Source organism: Sebastes umbrosus, chromosome 10 (assembly GCF_015220745.1).
Source record: "Sebastes umbrosus isolate fSebUmb1 chromosome 10, fSebUmb1.pri, whole genome shotgun sequence".
Classification (NCBI taxonomy): domain Eukaryota; kingdom Metazoa; phylum Chordata; class Actinopteri; order Perciformes; family Sebastidae; genus Sebastes; species Sebastes umbrosus.
Genome location: NC_051278.1, coordinates 649,825 through 663,838, shown reverse-complemented (window position 1 = coordinate 663,838; position 14,014 = coordinate 649,825). Strand labels below are relative to the sequence as shown.

Sequence of the window (14,014 nt, the reverse complement as noted above, 5' to 3'; positions counted from 1 at the left end):
AGCCAATCAGAGTGATCCACCTGCTGAGTTTCAGCAGGTGGATCAGCTGTTCCAGCAGCGAAACATATCGTCATTCAGACCCGACAGATCAAAATACAACTCACCAAAACCGTCTCAGTTTGTCTTTCCACCGTCCGCTCCCTCTGTTCCAACAATATAGTTTTAAAAAACTCTTAATCCGCAGCATTTGCATTTAATGCACATCCCTGCTAAGTAGTTTTATTTTGAAAAGACTGGAGTGGAAATTGTTGCGTGCGTCACATGTTGCTGGACATTGGAAGTCGTGCTGAGCGTCATGAACACGAATCAAATAGATTACATGTTGTGACTGTGTGTTGCAGCCGTGAGATTCACTGTGTGTGTCTTTCTGTTTGTTTTTCTGTTCTGAGCTGAATTGTTTGTACAAGACTGCTTTTGTCTTTGAGTCTGTAGGTTTCCTCTGTGAGTGCATATTTCTTTATATATGGTGTATGTGTGCGTGTGTGTGTGTGTGTGAGAGCAGAGATAGTGTGTGAGGTGGAGAGGTGGTGTGTGTCGTGTCACCGCGCTCCGCTCTGCCTTCATGTGGACTTGTTGGATTTGCAGCTGACTAACTTATCAGCCCTCCCCGAGGGAGGCACTTAACATTCACAGGCTCTACCTCTCTGTAGCCGCCACAGATAGTCCTCACACACTGTGTGTGTGTGTGTGTGTGTGTGTGTGTGTTTGTGAGGATCTGTTGGTCTGCATCTGTGTGTTTACATCTCACAGGTGTGTTTGTGTGTCCACCTGAGTGTCTGTCTTTTTATGTGTGTGTATATTTGTGACCATGTGTGTGTGTGTGTGTGTGTTGGCCGTCCGTCTCCCCAGCTCTTATTTGGTGCTTGGGCAGGTCCATTGAGCGATGGTCGGGCGTGCGAGTAATTGCTGATTTGGTTGGCCAGTCGATGACACAGAGAGAGAGAGAGAGAGAGAGAGAGAGAGAGAGATGCACTGTGAGTCAGAGCAGAGGGGGAAAAAACCCACACACACACACACACCAGCTGAGATAAATACATACCTGCAGTGATACACAGGACTCTCCCTCTATCTCTTCCTCTCAGTCACCTCACATACAGAGCTATCAGTCTCCATCACAGTCTGTCCAGGTCAATATACGCTACAGCTAACAGCTAACAATGCTAACAGTTTACCCAGTTAATACCACTAACGCCACTAATTTCTTTTACGCATTGACGCAATCGATTTTTCGGAGGTTGTAGCGGGTTCAGTTTTAAAGCTAGAGATCCTGATGAATCCATCGGTACCAACCATGTCAGACTAGCTGGTCATGAAGGAGTTAAATAACGCTCTAAACTGTCATGTCCATGTTCAAAGGGGTCCCTTGACCTCTGACCTCCAGATCAGTGAATGTAAATGGGTTCTATGGGTACCCACGAGTCTCCCCTTTACAGACATGCCCACTTTATGATCATCACATGCAGTTTGGGGCAAGTCATAGTCAAGTCAGCACACTGACACACTGACAGCTGTTGTTGCCTGTTGGGCTGCAGTTTGCCATGTTATGATGTGAGCATATTGTTTTATGCTAAATGCAGTACCTGTGAGGGTTTCTGGATCAATATCTGTCATTGATTTGTGTTGTTAATTGATTTACAATAATAAATATATACATACATTTACATAAAGCAGCATATTTGTCCACTCCCATGTTGATAAGAGGATTAAATACTGGACTAATCTCCTTTAAGGTTCATTTAGAACAGATAAAACATGTGTGACTTTCATCAAACTTCATGCATTTTAAAGTTAAATGCTTCAATCAGGTGTAAATGAAGAGGCTATAGATCTATGAAGAACTGCATGCTTCAGTAAACTGTTTTAATCATAAACACGTTGGTTGTATAGATGTTAACCGCGGGCCGTTCCAAGCCGTCCTAGAGCTGGTCGCGGCGCACCACTACGGAGGAAATACGCCAGGCGAGGGCACGCCAGCATCTAGAAGAGTTCCCACGAGGGGATCCTCCTACACTGAGCGGCCGTCCCTGAATGCGGCACATTAATCGTTTGATGTTCTTGTTTTCATAATCTTTTGAAGCCAGAATTTAAATTTAAATTTTATTGATTGCGCAGCTCTAGTGTAAATATTTAGGATTTAGATTGGAGCTAAAAACAGGAGATGTTCTAAGTTAACTGTGTTTAGCTGCTCGGCCCCGTCTCTGCTGGACGCCTCAGACCGGAACAGAGAAAGTTTGAGTCATGACGTTTCATTCTACATCTGTACTGCTGACTAGAGCTGCGTGACACTCAGACACATGAGAGGGAGGAGGAGAGGATGAGAGGACGAGAGGACGAGAAGATGAGAGGATGAGAGGATGGGAGGATGAGAGGATGGGATGAGAGGAAGAGAGGAAGAAAGTGCTTTGAGGTGGGGAGAGGAGTCAGGAGGAGAGGACTCCTCTGAAATCAGCTCTGAAGCTGATATTCTGCTAAAGAACAAATTCTTCAAAACTTTTCTTAGATTATTTTTTTTATGACTTAGAAGATCTTAACAGTCATTTTTGGTGTCGTGATGAAACACATTTCAAACACTTCCAGAAGTCACAGAGAGGAAACGTAGAGGGAAAGACTTCAGAGGAGGAGACGCAGGAGCAGAGAGGAGGTTAGAACATTTCATTATTACTAAATGGAGAGAAGACTCTTTATAAAGTTAGTTTACATCTCAACCATCAGCTGATGGAGATATTAACTGAAATAAAGGTTTAAAGGCAGGTCCAGAAATAGGTACAATGTTAATAAAGAGAAAATATTAACAGAAATACAGTAATAGGATGCATATCACATTAACACCAGAGAGGTCTGGTCATTGGTGGCCCTATTTCCTGGCGGTACTTATCCGTAGTCAGTGTATTACGAACAGTAGATGATGGTCGGCACGCACACCTAAAGAAAGGCCCGCCTAAAGAAATCTCTGGCAGTTGAAGTTTACACTATATTATTAATATTTTCAGTGCTTAACCTCACCAGCTATACAGTATATGTTATCTATGCTCTCGCCAAAGCAACCAGACTCCATTGAAAAAACACTACCTTCACCTCCCAGAACACGGAGTAGCTGGTCTACCGCTGCCTCGAACGATTAGTTTATAAGACAAACAAACTAATCAATCGAGGCAGCGGTAGACCAGCAACCCCCGTGTTCTGGGAGGTGAAATTAGAGGTTTTTGTCTGATGAAGTTACACGATTGGCCGGCCGAGTGTTGGAGTTCCCTCATTAGCCGTTTAGCCATTAACGGTCCTTTTCCACAAAACTAGGACCAAGCTGTCAAACTAGGAGATCGAGCTCTAAAATGAAAGCAGATTCAACATCGCCTATTTCTCTCTTTAAATGTGTTCAGAAGTAGATTTTAGTGGATCGTTTAGACGGAATAACAGAAAGTTTACGAGCAGGTCGCCATGTTGAAAACCAGGGACCAATCAGGTGCTTTCAATGAGAGGTTACGTCACCGCTTCAACGGCCAGTTGAGTGGAGCAGAGCGTCCTCTAGTGTCCTCGCCGGTCCTGGTGGACATGTACCGCTGGATTTAACATTACAGACATAAACACTGACTATTAGTGGAACAGTTCAGCCACAAACTCACAGACTGACCGAACACGGTCCAGAGTCTTTTTTCAATGGAGTCTGGTGGCTTTGGCGAGAGGAGGATACAGCGGCTTCAGTTCACCGTCAGAAAGGGGCTGTCTGACGGCAAGATAAACCGGGGAAAATATTGTAAATATAGTTAACACTTAAACTGATATTGATGTTTTAGGTGTCTGAAATCTGTTTTGCTGCTGCCCCCCCGTCCACTGCAGTATATTACTTTGCTCCTGTGCTGGTGCTCCTGTCTGTTTCTCTAAACGGTGGGCGTACCGACCGTCATCTACTGTAGGTAAAACACTGACTATGGATCAGTACCTCACTTCAAAACACCTAAACTATCCCTTTAAAGTCTCTGAGCATTACAGTCAGGAGAAAAGGAAAGGTGATGTTTCTCCAACGTTGTGATATTAAAAGAAGTTTCCTGAGTTTGATTAGATGTGCAGCGGTTGCAGATTAAAGCGGTTGTGGACGGGTGGAGGCCGTCAGGCCGGCGTTGATGTTGTTTATGAGCGTGCTCAGTGATAACCACCTCCTCCTCCCTTGTACCTCCTTGGTGTGATGCCAGGCAGGAAAATGCCATCTGTATGCCACACTCTCATCTCCCTGCCACAAAATTGATCCACTATGCCCTCTTTATCTGCTTACCGATTCACACCTATGTATGCACACACACACACAACTGTGTCTTGGCTCCCTCCGAGGGCCTGTGTGTGTGTGTGTGTGTGTGTGTGTGTGTGTGTGTGCGCAGGTGTGTGTGTGTGTTTTAAAGTGGACGCCCTCTCGCCATCTAAAAGGGATTTATGCATAGCCGGGTCTCCGAGTTTTTCCTGTTACGGTTTGATATGATAAGCTTTTTTATATGTTTAAAATCAATATGTAATCCTATGCAGGAGCTTATCCCTCTCCACACCCCCGACACACACACAAACACACACACACACACACACACATTTGTAAATCTATTTGGGCTTTGTAACACATCGGGGCGGCGCGCTACAGACCCTGATTGATTAGGTGCACTGTGGAATCCTATCACATGGGCGACTTTTGATGATGTCGCCAACTCTTTCAGGGCTGCTAGTTGACTGGAACCGCCGATAACGAGCGGCTTCGTTCCACGAGTTGTCAGACTTCAGTTTTTTGGGGGAAATTTAGGAAAATAATTTTTGATTTAATTGCAGTTTGTGCTGCTTCGTTCAGGGGACACAGAAACCGGAGATAAAGTACTTTAAGTGTTGCTGTTCTCATCACTCCCCCCAGAAGAAGTGCCTCCTGTAGTGGAGCTAACATCACATTATATGCTGGTTATTGTAACATCTGGTGGAACAGATGTGGGTTTTGTTTTACATTCATGCTTGATGGTGTAGTTAAAGGTGGAGTTTTGCAAGCTGCCATTGGCGCTATTGACGGTAGCTTGGCTATTTAAAATCAACGGGTTTGTACAGGAAGAAAGTACCAGGTACAACATTCCTTCTGCTAATGGAAACGCAAAAACGACCGTTCTAATGACGTGTAACGAACTGAACTGAACTGAACTGCTTGATGGAAATACGGCTTTAGCATGGATGTATGAAGAGAACTGGATCCAGCGTTGGAGGCTCCCGTTCATTCCTATGAGAGCTTCTCAGTAGAGCATGAAGCCTAAATGGCTCGACTGCCAAGAGGTAAAGTACCCGGACATTCCGTTGATCTTCCTCATCCATTGGGCCCATAGAGCAGGCGCAGTAGCATTTCCTTTAACTCCTCCTCCTCCCAGCCCTCGCTCCATCCTCGCTCTACCAACTGAGCTATCGGGGCGCCCCTTAAACCACGACTATTAGAGTGTTCGTACTGGGGAGTTGATTCACCTCAAAATAAATGATCTGCTGAGCTACAGACGTCTCTTTCCCCAATTGAAGTCTATGGGAAAAAGTATTTTTGGGCCCTATGGCATCACGGACACGGAAGTTGTAGTACCGCCGTTTGGCCACTACGAAAATGTGCTTCAAAGCCCGGCGCTCTTCCTGGGGGCTTGCAGGCCTATAGAAGGAGACTCGGTCACGCGTCATCAACGCGTCAGATCTTTGGGGTACAACACATGCGCTGTAAAGTCTGGTCTGCACTCGCCAAAATTGAGCCAATCGCAACGCACGACCGCAGCTCCAGTTACACTGCGCATGTGTCATACCCCAAGACCCAGCCTCCTTCAATAGGCCTTGGGGGCTTGGGCTTTAGTCCCTGACTTCCTGTCTGTTGCCTCGGCTCCGAGCTTCAGTTCCTACTGAAGACATACATCTTTGAAATCAGGTCACAGATATTTCTTTAAACAGTTGAGCTCTGTAGTTTATAGCAAATGTTACTCAACAGGAATAAATAATGTTTTTTGGGGACTATTTTCAGCGGCTACTTTTTGCAGATTTGGTGCACAAGTATTAGTGTCAGCAGGACGGTGTATTGAGGCGTATTGAGTCAAAAGTGCCCGTGTTCATTGTCGTCAGTGCAACAGTTTGGAGACGATATATCAGAGTTTGAAAACACAAACAATACTTGAACAATCAAATAATCAATCTTTAATTCAGTTCTGGATTAGATAAATACAAGTTGATCTGTTCTTCTAGGTTTGTAACACTTTTGCCTTTAATCAAAAAGTGATTCACCCTGTGACGTAGCAGAGGATCAGACCTCCCGGTTGCTGCTGAGATAGTTCGTATTTACCCGCCCGTCGACTTTCTTCTTCTCTGGTGACACTCTTTTGTCTCTTGACTCCACTTGGACTTCGGCCAAAAGCAGCTTCTGGAGGCCTTTTACCCCAGAACAGGAGGTAGAGAGAGCAGAGAGACGAGAACAGGAGGTAGAGAGAGCAGAGAGACGAGAACAGGAGGTAGAGAGAGCAGAGAGACGAGAGGAAGAGAGGAATGAGTCCGGAGAACGTCGTCTGTCAGCGTATGAAGCTGAGGATCGAACTCTGTGATGTCACATCGTTGTGAGTGTGAGAGACAGGAGACGAGAGAGAGACGGATAAATGGACGTGAGACGGCCTCTCCTCGCTTTGAGAGAACGGAGCTTTGGACCAGTTTGAATAAATTTAGCGTGGCAGAGAGCGGGGGGGGAATGGGGGGGGTTCATGGGGATTTGAACCAGTGCATTCTTGTGTGCCTTGTGCAGACTCACATGGTTACCGTTGGCGTGCACGGCGAGGGTTATCTGAATACGCACCCACCGTGTGAGTCTCTCCAAGTCTTTAACCTCTCTCTCTCTCTCTCTCTGATGGGGGCGGGGTCTACGTGGTGGGGGGGGGGGGGGGGGTCTCTGAGTGGCTGCAGGGTGTTTTGTTTGTTCCTGGGTGTCTGGTTACCCAGCCTGCCCTGCTCTGGTGTTGCCTGGTCACGTCTCTCATCGGCTCTCCTTATTGTTTACCTTCCTAATGAGGGGGGCGGGACTCTGCGGCGTGTGATTGACAGCCGTGTGCTCGCCCCGTCTCCCCCCCCACCACCACCACCACCACCCCCCTGTCCCACCACCCCCCCTGGACCAGGACTTTGGCTTCTTGGCTGAGATGAGCTGTGAAGGAGCTCAGGAGGGTTTTTACATACCTCTCTGTGTTTTTGTGGGAAGTTCCCCCCCCCCCCTGAACCCTCCTCCTCCTCCTCCTGTGGGCCAGCCTCGCCGAGAGACAGAGAGGATTGTGGGAAAAGAGTGTGTGGCGGATATGGAGACACACATTCCTGTCTCACAATTACCTAAAGATGATGACTCATCTGGATCTTCAGGATCCTGAATTAACCTCAGATCATATTAAAAAAAAGGGAAACGCTCTTCCGATGCAGGCCGGGACGTATCTGACATAATTATTATTATGATTATTATAAAGTATTTGTGGACTCCCCAACAAAGCCTGAGGAGCTTCCCTGAGAAAAAGAAAGAAAGAAAGAAGGAGGGAGGGAAGAGGAAGAGAGGAACCAAATATTGGGACTGTGTTCATTTCGCTCTGTGGTCGACTTCAAAGGGACGAACGGAGCCAATGAAGAGAGAGAGAGCAGAACCTTTCAGGACAAACACACTGGGCCCAGCGTGACACACACACACACACACACACACACACACACACACACAGCCTGACTGCCGCAATTTGACTCAATGAGGAGGGGGGGGATATTTATTTTTAATAAAGCCACACTTATTTTGGGAGTGACATTTTACAACATTCCTTTTATTCTCCAATCAATAGGCGGTTAAATATTGATAGAGGGGTGAACAGGAGTTTGTCTCCGCTGGGTTTGAATTCTCTCTTTTTTTATTTTAATATGAAACGATGGAGGGTTTCTGAGGGGGGGGGGACACGTTCTCACACTGAGCCGGAGACTTTTCCTTTAGCTGTCGGACAGCGAGGACAAATCTGCAGAGAGACGTAGGACTGCAACTAACCGTTGTTTTACGTTGTTAATTAATCTGATACTGATTTTCTTAAAGGTCCCATATTGTAAAAAGTGAGATTTTCATAGTATTTATATTATAAAGCAGGTTTAAGTGCTGTATAAATACTGTGAAAGTATTGAAAGGCTCAATCCACAGAGAAATACACACAGCCCGTATTCATAAACTCTGCTTTTGAAACAAGCCGTCAGGATTTCTGTTCATTATTGATGTCACAAATCTACAATATTTAGACCATTTCACAGTTTTGAACGTAAACATTCTAAATGTGTCCCAGTTTAAATCCTGTGCAGTGTATGTGAATGACATCAGCTGACAGGAAGTAACCAATCGTTGCCTGGCAACGCAATTCCGTTGAAATGCGCTAAAATGGAGCGTTTCAGACACAGAGGGTAAATACAGGCATATTCAGGCAGACAGTATGAGGGAAATAAAGGGTTTTATGAAGACTAAAGCATGTTAACACGTTCTGGTAGAAACATAAAATACAGGTATGAACCTGACAATGAGCTGATATGGGACCTTTAATTAATTGATCAGCTGTTTGGGTCGATAAAATGTCAGAAAACTGTCTTGTTTTGTCCACAACTCAAAAGATGTTCAGTTTACCGTCACAGAGGAGGAAATAAAAGCACAAAATATTCACATTTAAGAAGCTGGAATCAGAGAATTTTCAGTCTGCCTGAATATACCTGTATTTACCTTTCTGTCTGAAACGCTCCGTTTTAGCGCATTTCAATGGAATTGCGTCGCTAGGCAACAGCTCGGGTCCATGTTTACTTCCTGTCAGCTGATGTCGTTCACACACACTGCAACAGGAAATAAACTGGGACACATTTAGAATGTTTACGTTTAAAACTGTAAAATGGTCTAAATATTGTAGATTTGTGACATCACAAATGCACAGAAATCCTGACGGCTTGTTTCAAACGCACAGTTTCTCAATACGGGCTGTGTGTATTTCTCTGTGGATTGAGCGTTTCACAGTATTTATATAGCACTTTAATCTGCTTTATAATAAAAAAAAGACGTTAAAATCTGACTTCTTACAATACGGGACCTTTAAAATGACGCTGTCTGTGCAGCAACATGCACTTTGTATTTAATGGATATACTAGTCGTCCTACGTGGTGAAAGTAGAAGCTGGTTGGTTGTTTAAATTGTACAAAGAGCAGGTAAACAGACTGATTGTTGTTCAGATGGAGCTCTGATCAGTGTGGGGGGGTGAGAGGAGGGAGAGGTCTGGGGGGGGTGAGGCTGAATGTGGAGCCGAGGGCGCCGGCGGATATTTGAGCCCCGGGGGGAGCGAGCGCTCTCCCGTGGGCAGCCCCCCTCCCCTCCAGGGAGAGGCTGAGGGGATTTGGATCGGGGTCCCACCTGGACCCTGTGGGGCCCTGTGGGGCCCCTTCCTGCAAAGACCCCGGAGGACTGAGAGTCACCTGTTTGTTTGTTTATCCAGCGGAGGAACCAACAGAGAGGCCGGGATGTTAGATGTTTCTATTATTTAAATGTTTCTATTTATTTAGATGTTTCTATTTATTTAAATGTTTCTATTTATTTAGATGTTTCTATTTATTTAAATGTTTCTATTTATTTAAATGTTTCTATTTATTTAAATGTTTCTATTTATTTAAATGTTTCTATTTATTTAGATGTTTCTATTTATTTAAATGTTTCTATTTATTTAGATGTTTCTATTTATTTAAATGTTTCTATTTATTTAGATGTTTCTATTTATTTAGATGTTTCTATTTATTTAGATGTTTCTATTTATTTAAATGTTTCTATTTATTTAGATGTTTCTATTTATTTAGATGTTTCTATTATTTAGATGTTTCTATTTATTTAGATGTTTCTATTATTTAAATGTTTCTATTTATTTAAATGTTTCTGTTTATTTAGATGTTTCTATTATTTAATGTTTATATTTAGATGTTTCTATTATTTAGATGTTTCTATTTATTTAGATGTTTGAGTTTATTTAGATGTTTCTATTTATTTAGATGTTTCTATTATTTAGATGTTTGAGTTTATTTAGATGTTTCTACTTATTTAGATGTTTCTATTATTTAAATGTTTCTATTTAGATGTTTCTATTTATTTAGATGTTTCTATTATTTAGATGTTTCTATTTATTTAGATGTTTGAGTTTATTTAGATGTTTCTATTTATTTAGATGTTTCTATTATTTAGATGTTTGAGTTTATTTAGATGTTTCTACTTATTTAGATGTTTCTATTATTTAGATGTTTCTATTATTTAAATGTTTCTATTATTTAGATGTTTGAGTTTATTTAGATGTTTCTATTTATTTAAATGTTTCTATTTATTTAGATGTTTCTATTTATTTAAATGTTTCTACTTATTTAGATGTTTCTATTTATTTAGATGTTTCTATTATTTAAATGTTTCTATTTATTTAGATGTTTCTATTATTTAAATGTTTCTATTTATTTAGATGTTTCTATTTATTTAGATGTTTCTATTATTTAGATGTTTCTATTATTTAAATGTTTCTATTTATTTAGATGTTTCTATTATTTAAATGTTTCTATTTATTTAGATGTTTCTATTATTTAAATGTTTCTATTTATTTAGATGTTTCTATTATTTAAATGTTTCTATTTATTTAGATGTTTCTGTGAAGCATTTTTTAATCTTAAACTGTAGAAACATGAAGTCACTCGATCTTTATCCAAGATGATTTTATGAAACTTTAACCTCGAAGCTTTAAAGGGGCTGTATGTAAGTCTTTACACATACTGTATATCTGTGGCGTTTGTGTTGGAGTCTGAGTAGTGGTGGTGGTGGGGGCTGGTCGTTTGTTGGCGTTAGCGGACTCCATTTTTAACCGAATGTTAGATATAGTTGCACGCCGTTAGGCCCGTAAGCGGAGCTGAAATTAAAAACACGCATGACGTCACAATTGTTGAATTTTCCAGAAAGAAAATGTCCCCATTCTTCACATTAAAGCCGTCTACAGGCTGAGAGAGGAAACCCAGGAAGTCAGAGAAGGTCTCATTGTTTAGGTGAAGTTACAGCCTGTTCACACACTGACAATAAAAACGATTAAAACATGTTTCTACGTGTAAAAACTAACATACAGTCCCTTTAAATGTTTCAAATGTTTTTGGCTAAAATAGAAACCAACAGAGCCGTTGTGTTCACCAGAGCGGTCACTTTTAATACATGATAGATGATGAAATCATTTTTAAAAACACTCATCTGTGTTTGTGATATTCAGATTGAAGTCTTTATAGAAGCAGCGTTTTCCCGTGAGAACGTGATTCCTCAAATATCTGTGTGTGTGCAGATTAACACGACAATACAAACAACGATATCCTTCAAGTGTGTTTGCTCGGGTCAACACATCATCACTGCACACACACACACACACAACCTGACGGAGTGTGTTTACACATCGTATCTACACACTCTGGTCTCCGTCTCCTCACTGTCCAGCAGGTTAGTGAGAAGACCGTCATGTTGAAGCTCATGTTAGAGCTGATGAAGAGTTGGTGAAGAGTTGGAAGCAGGTGACATTACGTCCAAAGTGTTTGATTAGAGGAGCGTCTCTATTCCTGGAGGCTCTGAGGTCACCATGTGTACAGATGTTGTTTAACGTTCATGTTGAGCTGTGAGGTAGTTCATCAGTCTGCTCTGTCCTTCCTGGCAGGACAAAGATATAAAACGTTTCATCCGTGTGACAAAGTGTGTTTTAGAATAAAACGTCCTCAGCGTCTCCTGTCCTGACGGAGTTTGTCTCTCTGGTTTCGTTGCAGACTGGCAGAAGACGGAGGCCCAGAAGAGACGAGAGCAGCTGCTGCTGGATGAGCTGGTCATACTGGTCAACAAACGGGACGCGCTGGTCCGGGACCTGGACGCCCAGGAGAAAGAGTAAGTTACCCACAATCCTCCAACACCAGACACACGAGTCACAGTCATAAAGTCTGGCTGATGTCCAACCTCCCGTGGCGAGTCGGTGCGTAGCGTTACATTTCCGGCGGTCCCCCGGAAACCGTAAAAGTAGTGAAAACACAGTGCGTTCCAGCCTGCAGTAGCACAACTGCACGGCCGTGATCCCGTCCAGATTGGCGGCACTGTCGACCGCCGACAGGATGCCCAGGAGGGTGAAAGGTCACCGCTCGGTCTCCGGCGCTACAGGCCACTCAACAGGCGGCACGGAGACGGTTGCTGTGACACCGACTGTGTTACCTGTGTGTGTGTGTGTGTGTGTGTGTGTGTGTGTGTGTGTTTACCCCTCTCCTCCTCCTCTTCCCCGCTTCCCCCGACGCATCTGACCTTTTGACCTTTGCCCTCCGCAGGGCCGAGGAGGAGGACGAGCACCTGGAGAGGACGCTGGAGCAGAACAAAGGAAAGATGGCCAAGAAAGAGGAGAAGTGTGTCCTTCAATGATTGTTATTTCAGATTAAAAAAAAACACAACCAACAAATGTAGCCGATAAAGAAATGTATCACTGTTATTATTATTATGATTATAATTATTATGATTTGATAGAGGCTCTCCTAGACGGTTATCTGATGTGGTTGTTGTTTTGGTCCAGAGACCGGGCAGAACTCCGAGGCCCTGCGATGCCTTTGACTTTATACTGACTCTACGTGTCCTTCTTCTATACCATATTTTTATTTGAATTCTCCTTTTGGTTCCCAGGAACGGTACTTTCTATATGTAATATAAATGTGTGTGAGAGGAGAGCGGTGCAAACCCTGTGTGATATTTGCATGATGCAGCAGCAGCAGCCTCCTCCTCTGTCTGAATGTGGAGAGCAGTCGGGTCGAGGTACAGCACAACTGGGTTTACTGGGGGGCGGGGGGGTTTATCTTCTCATCATGTTGAGACGCTCAGTTGGACTTTTAAAAGGAAAAAATAATATCAGTCTTTTCAAGCTACTTCATTACTTGACTGTAATTCATTTTAGAGTTTTTACTTGTAAAATATCTTAAAGGGTGTCGGGGGGGGGGGGGGCATTCATAAATCTTAACTTTCCTATATTGCTTTTTTTTATTGTCTTGGCTTGAAAGCAGTTTACCAAAAGAAAGATTCATGTTTAAACTCTCATGTTGTATATTTTCATCACAGATAGCTTCCAAAAAAATCCTTTTTGTTTCATGTTGTCAGGATTCATGCAGTCGAACACAAAAAAATATATATATTATTATTATTTATTGCTGTTTGTCCTTTTTAAGCTGCTTCTTGTGAGTGAACCTACCATCATGTCTCATGTGCGTTTTGTTTTTTTTTGCTCAACAACTTTTTTGGTTTCTATTTATTGTATTCTGAAGAAGAGACATTCTGCTTCCACGTGCATCACTTCTAGAGCTCCAACATCTGGTGCAGATGTTTGTCCTTTTTACGTGTTGGAACATTTATCTGTTTATTTATTCCAGTGTCATAACCTCGAGTCTTCAATAATAATAAAGTCCTTATGATTTCATACTCCACCAAGCCACCGTGTGGCCTGTTCTTAAACCTGCTGCAGGTGTTTACTTTACATTTTAATATTTCAACGTTGAATTTTAATTTCTTTTATTTATAGAATTAAGCTTCTAAAACTTCCATTTTCCCATCACATGATCCTGATTCCGGATTTTTCCTCTTTCTTTCTTTTCACAGAACTTATTGAAATGCGTGCACGCCCCCGCGCACATAAGTGGCCCTATCACTGCATCCAGCAGCGCGCGGTGCGTTTAGTAACGCGCATTATTCACCGCTCTGTTCTGATTCCCCTGAGACCTGTGCGCGCTTATAAATTGAAATTGGCGTTCTTGTTTTGTTTTTTTTTGTGTTTGTTTGAGGTCGATGCTGAGCAGCTTCCTCCGAGGAAGATTAGAGGAATCACTTTGTACCGAGCAGATGCTTCTCTTCCTCTCTTCCTCTCTGGGCCGCTTAGTGAGCGCTGGAGACGGAGAGCAGAGCTGGAGAGACTCGGTCAAAACAACCAGGATGGAGAGAATAAAA

At 42.9% G+C, this 14,014-nt stretch overlaps 1 protein-coding gene across 9 annotated transcripts in view; it reads left to right on the top strand.

Annotated features, from left to right (window-relative positions):
* The window catches only part of ehbp1 (EH domain binding protein 1), a 214,095-nt gene extending 200,597 nt beyond the window's left edge, over positions 1-13,498 (top strand). For all 9 annotated transcript variants that reach the window (XM_037783094.1, XM_037783086.1, XM_037783088.1 and 6 more), the window contains 2 exons: positions 11,818-11,932; positions 12,361-13,498. In XM_037783094.1, the coding sequence (XP_037639022.1) occupies positions 11,818-11,932; positions 12,361-12,451 (206 nt within the window). In that variant the 3' untranslated portion in view covers positions 12,452-13,498. The remainder of the gene's footprint in view (positions 1-11,817; positions 11,933-12,360) is intronic.
* Positions 13,499-14,014: the final 516 nt, after the last annotated feature.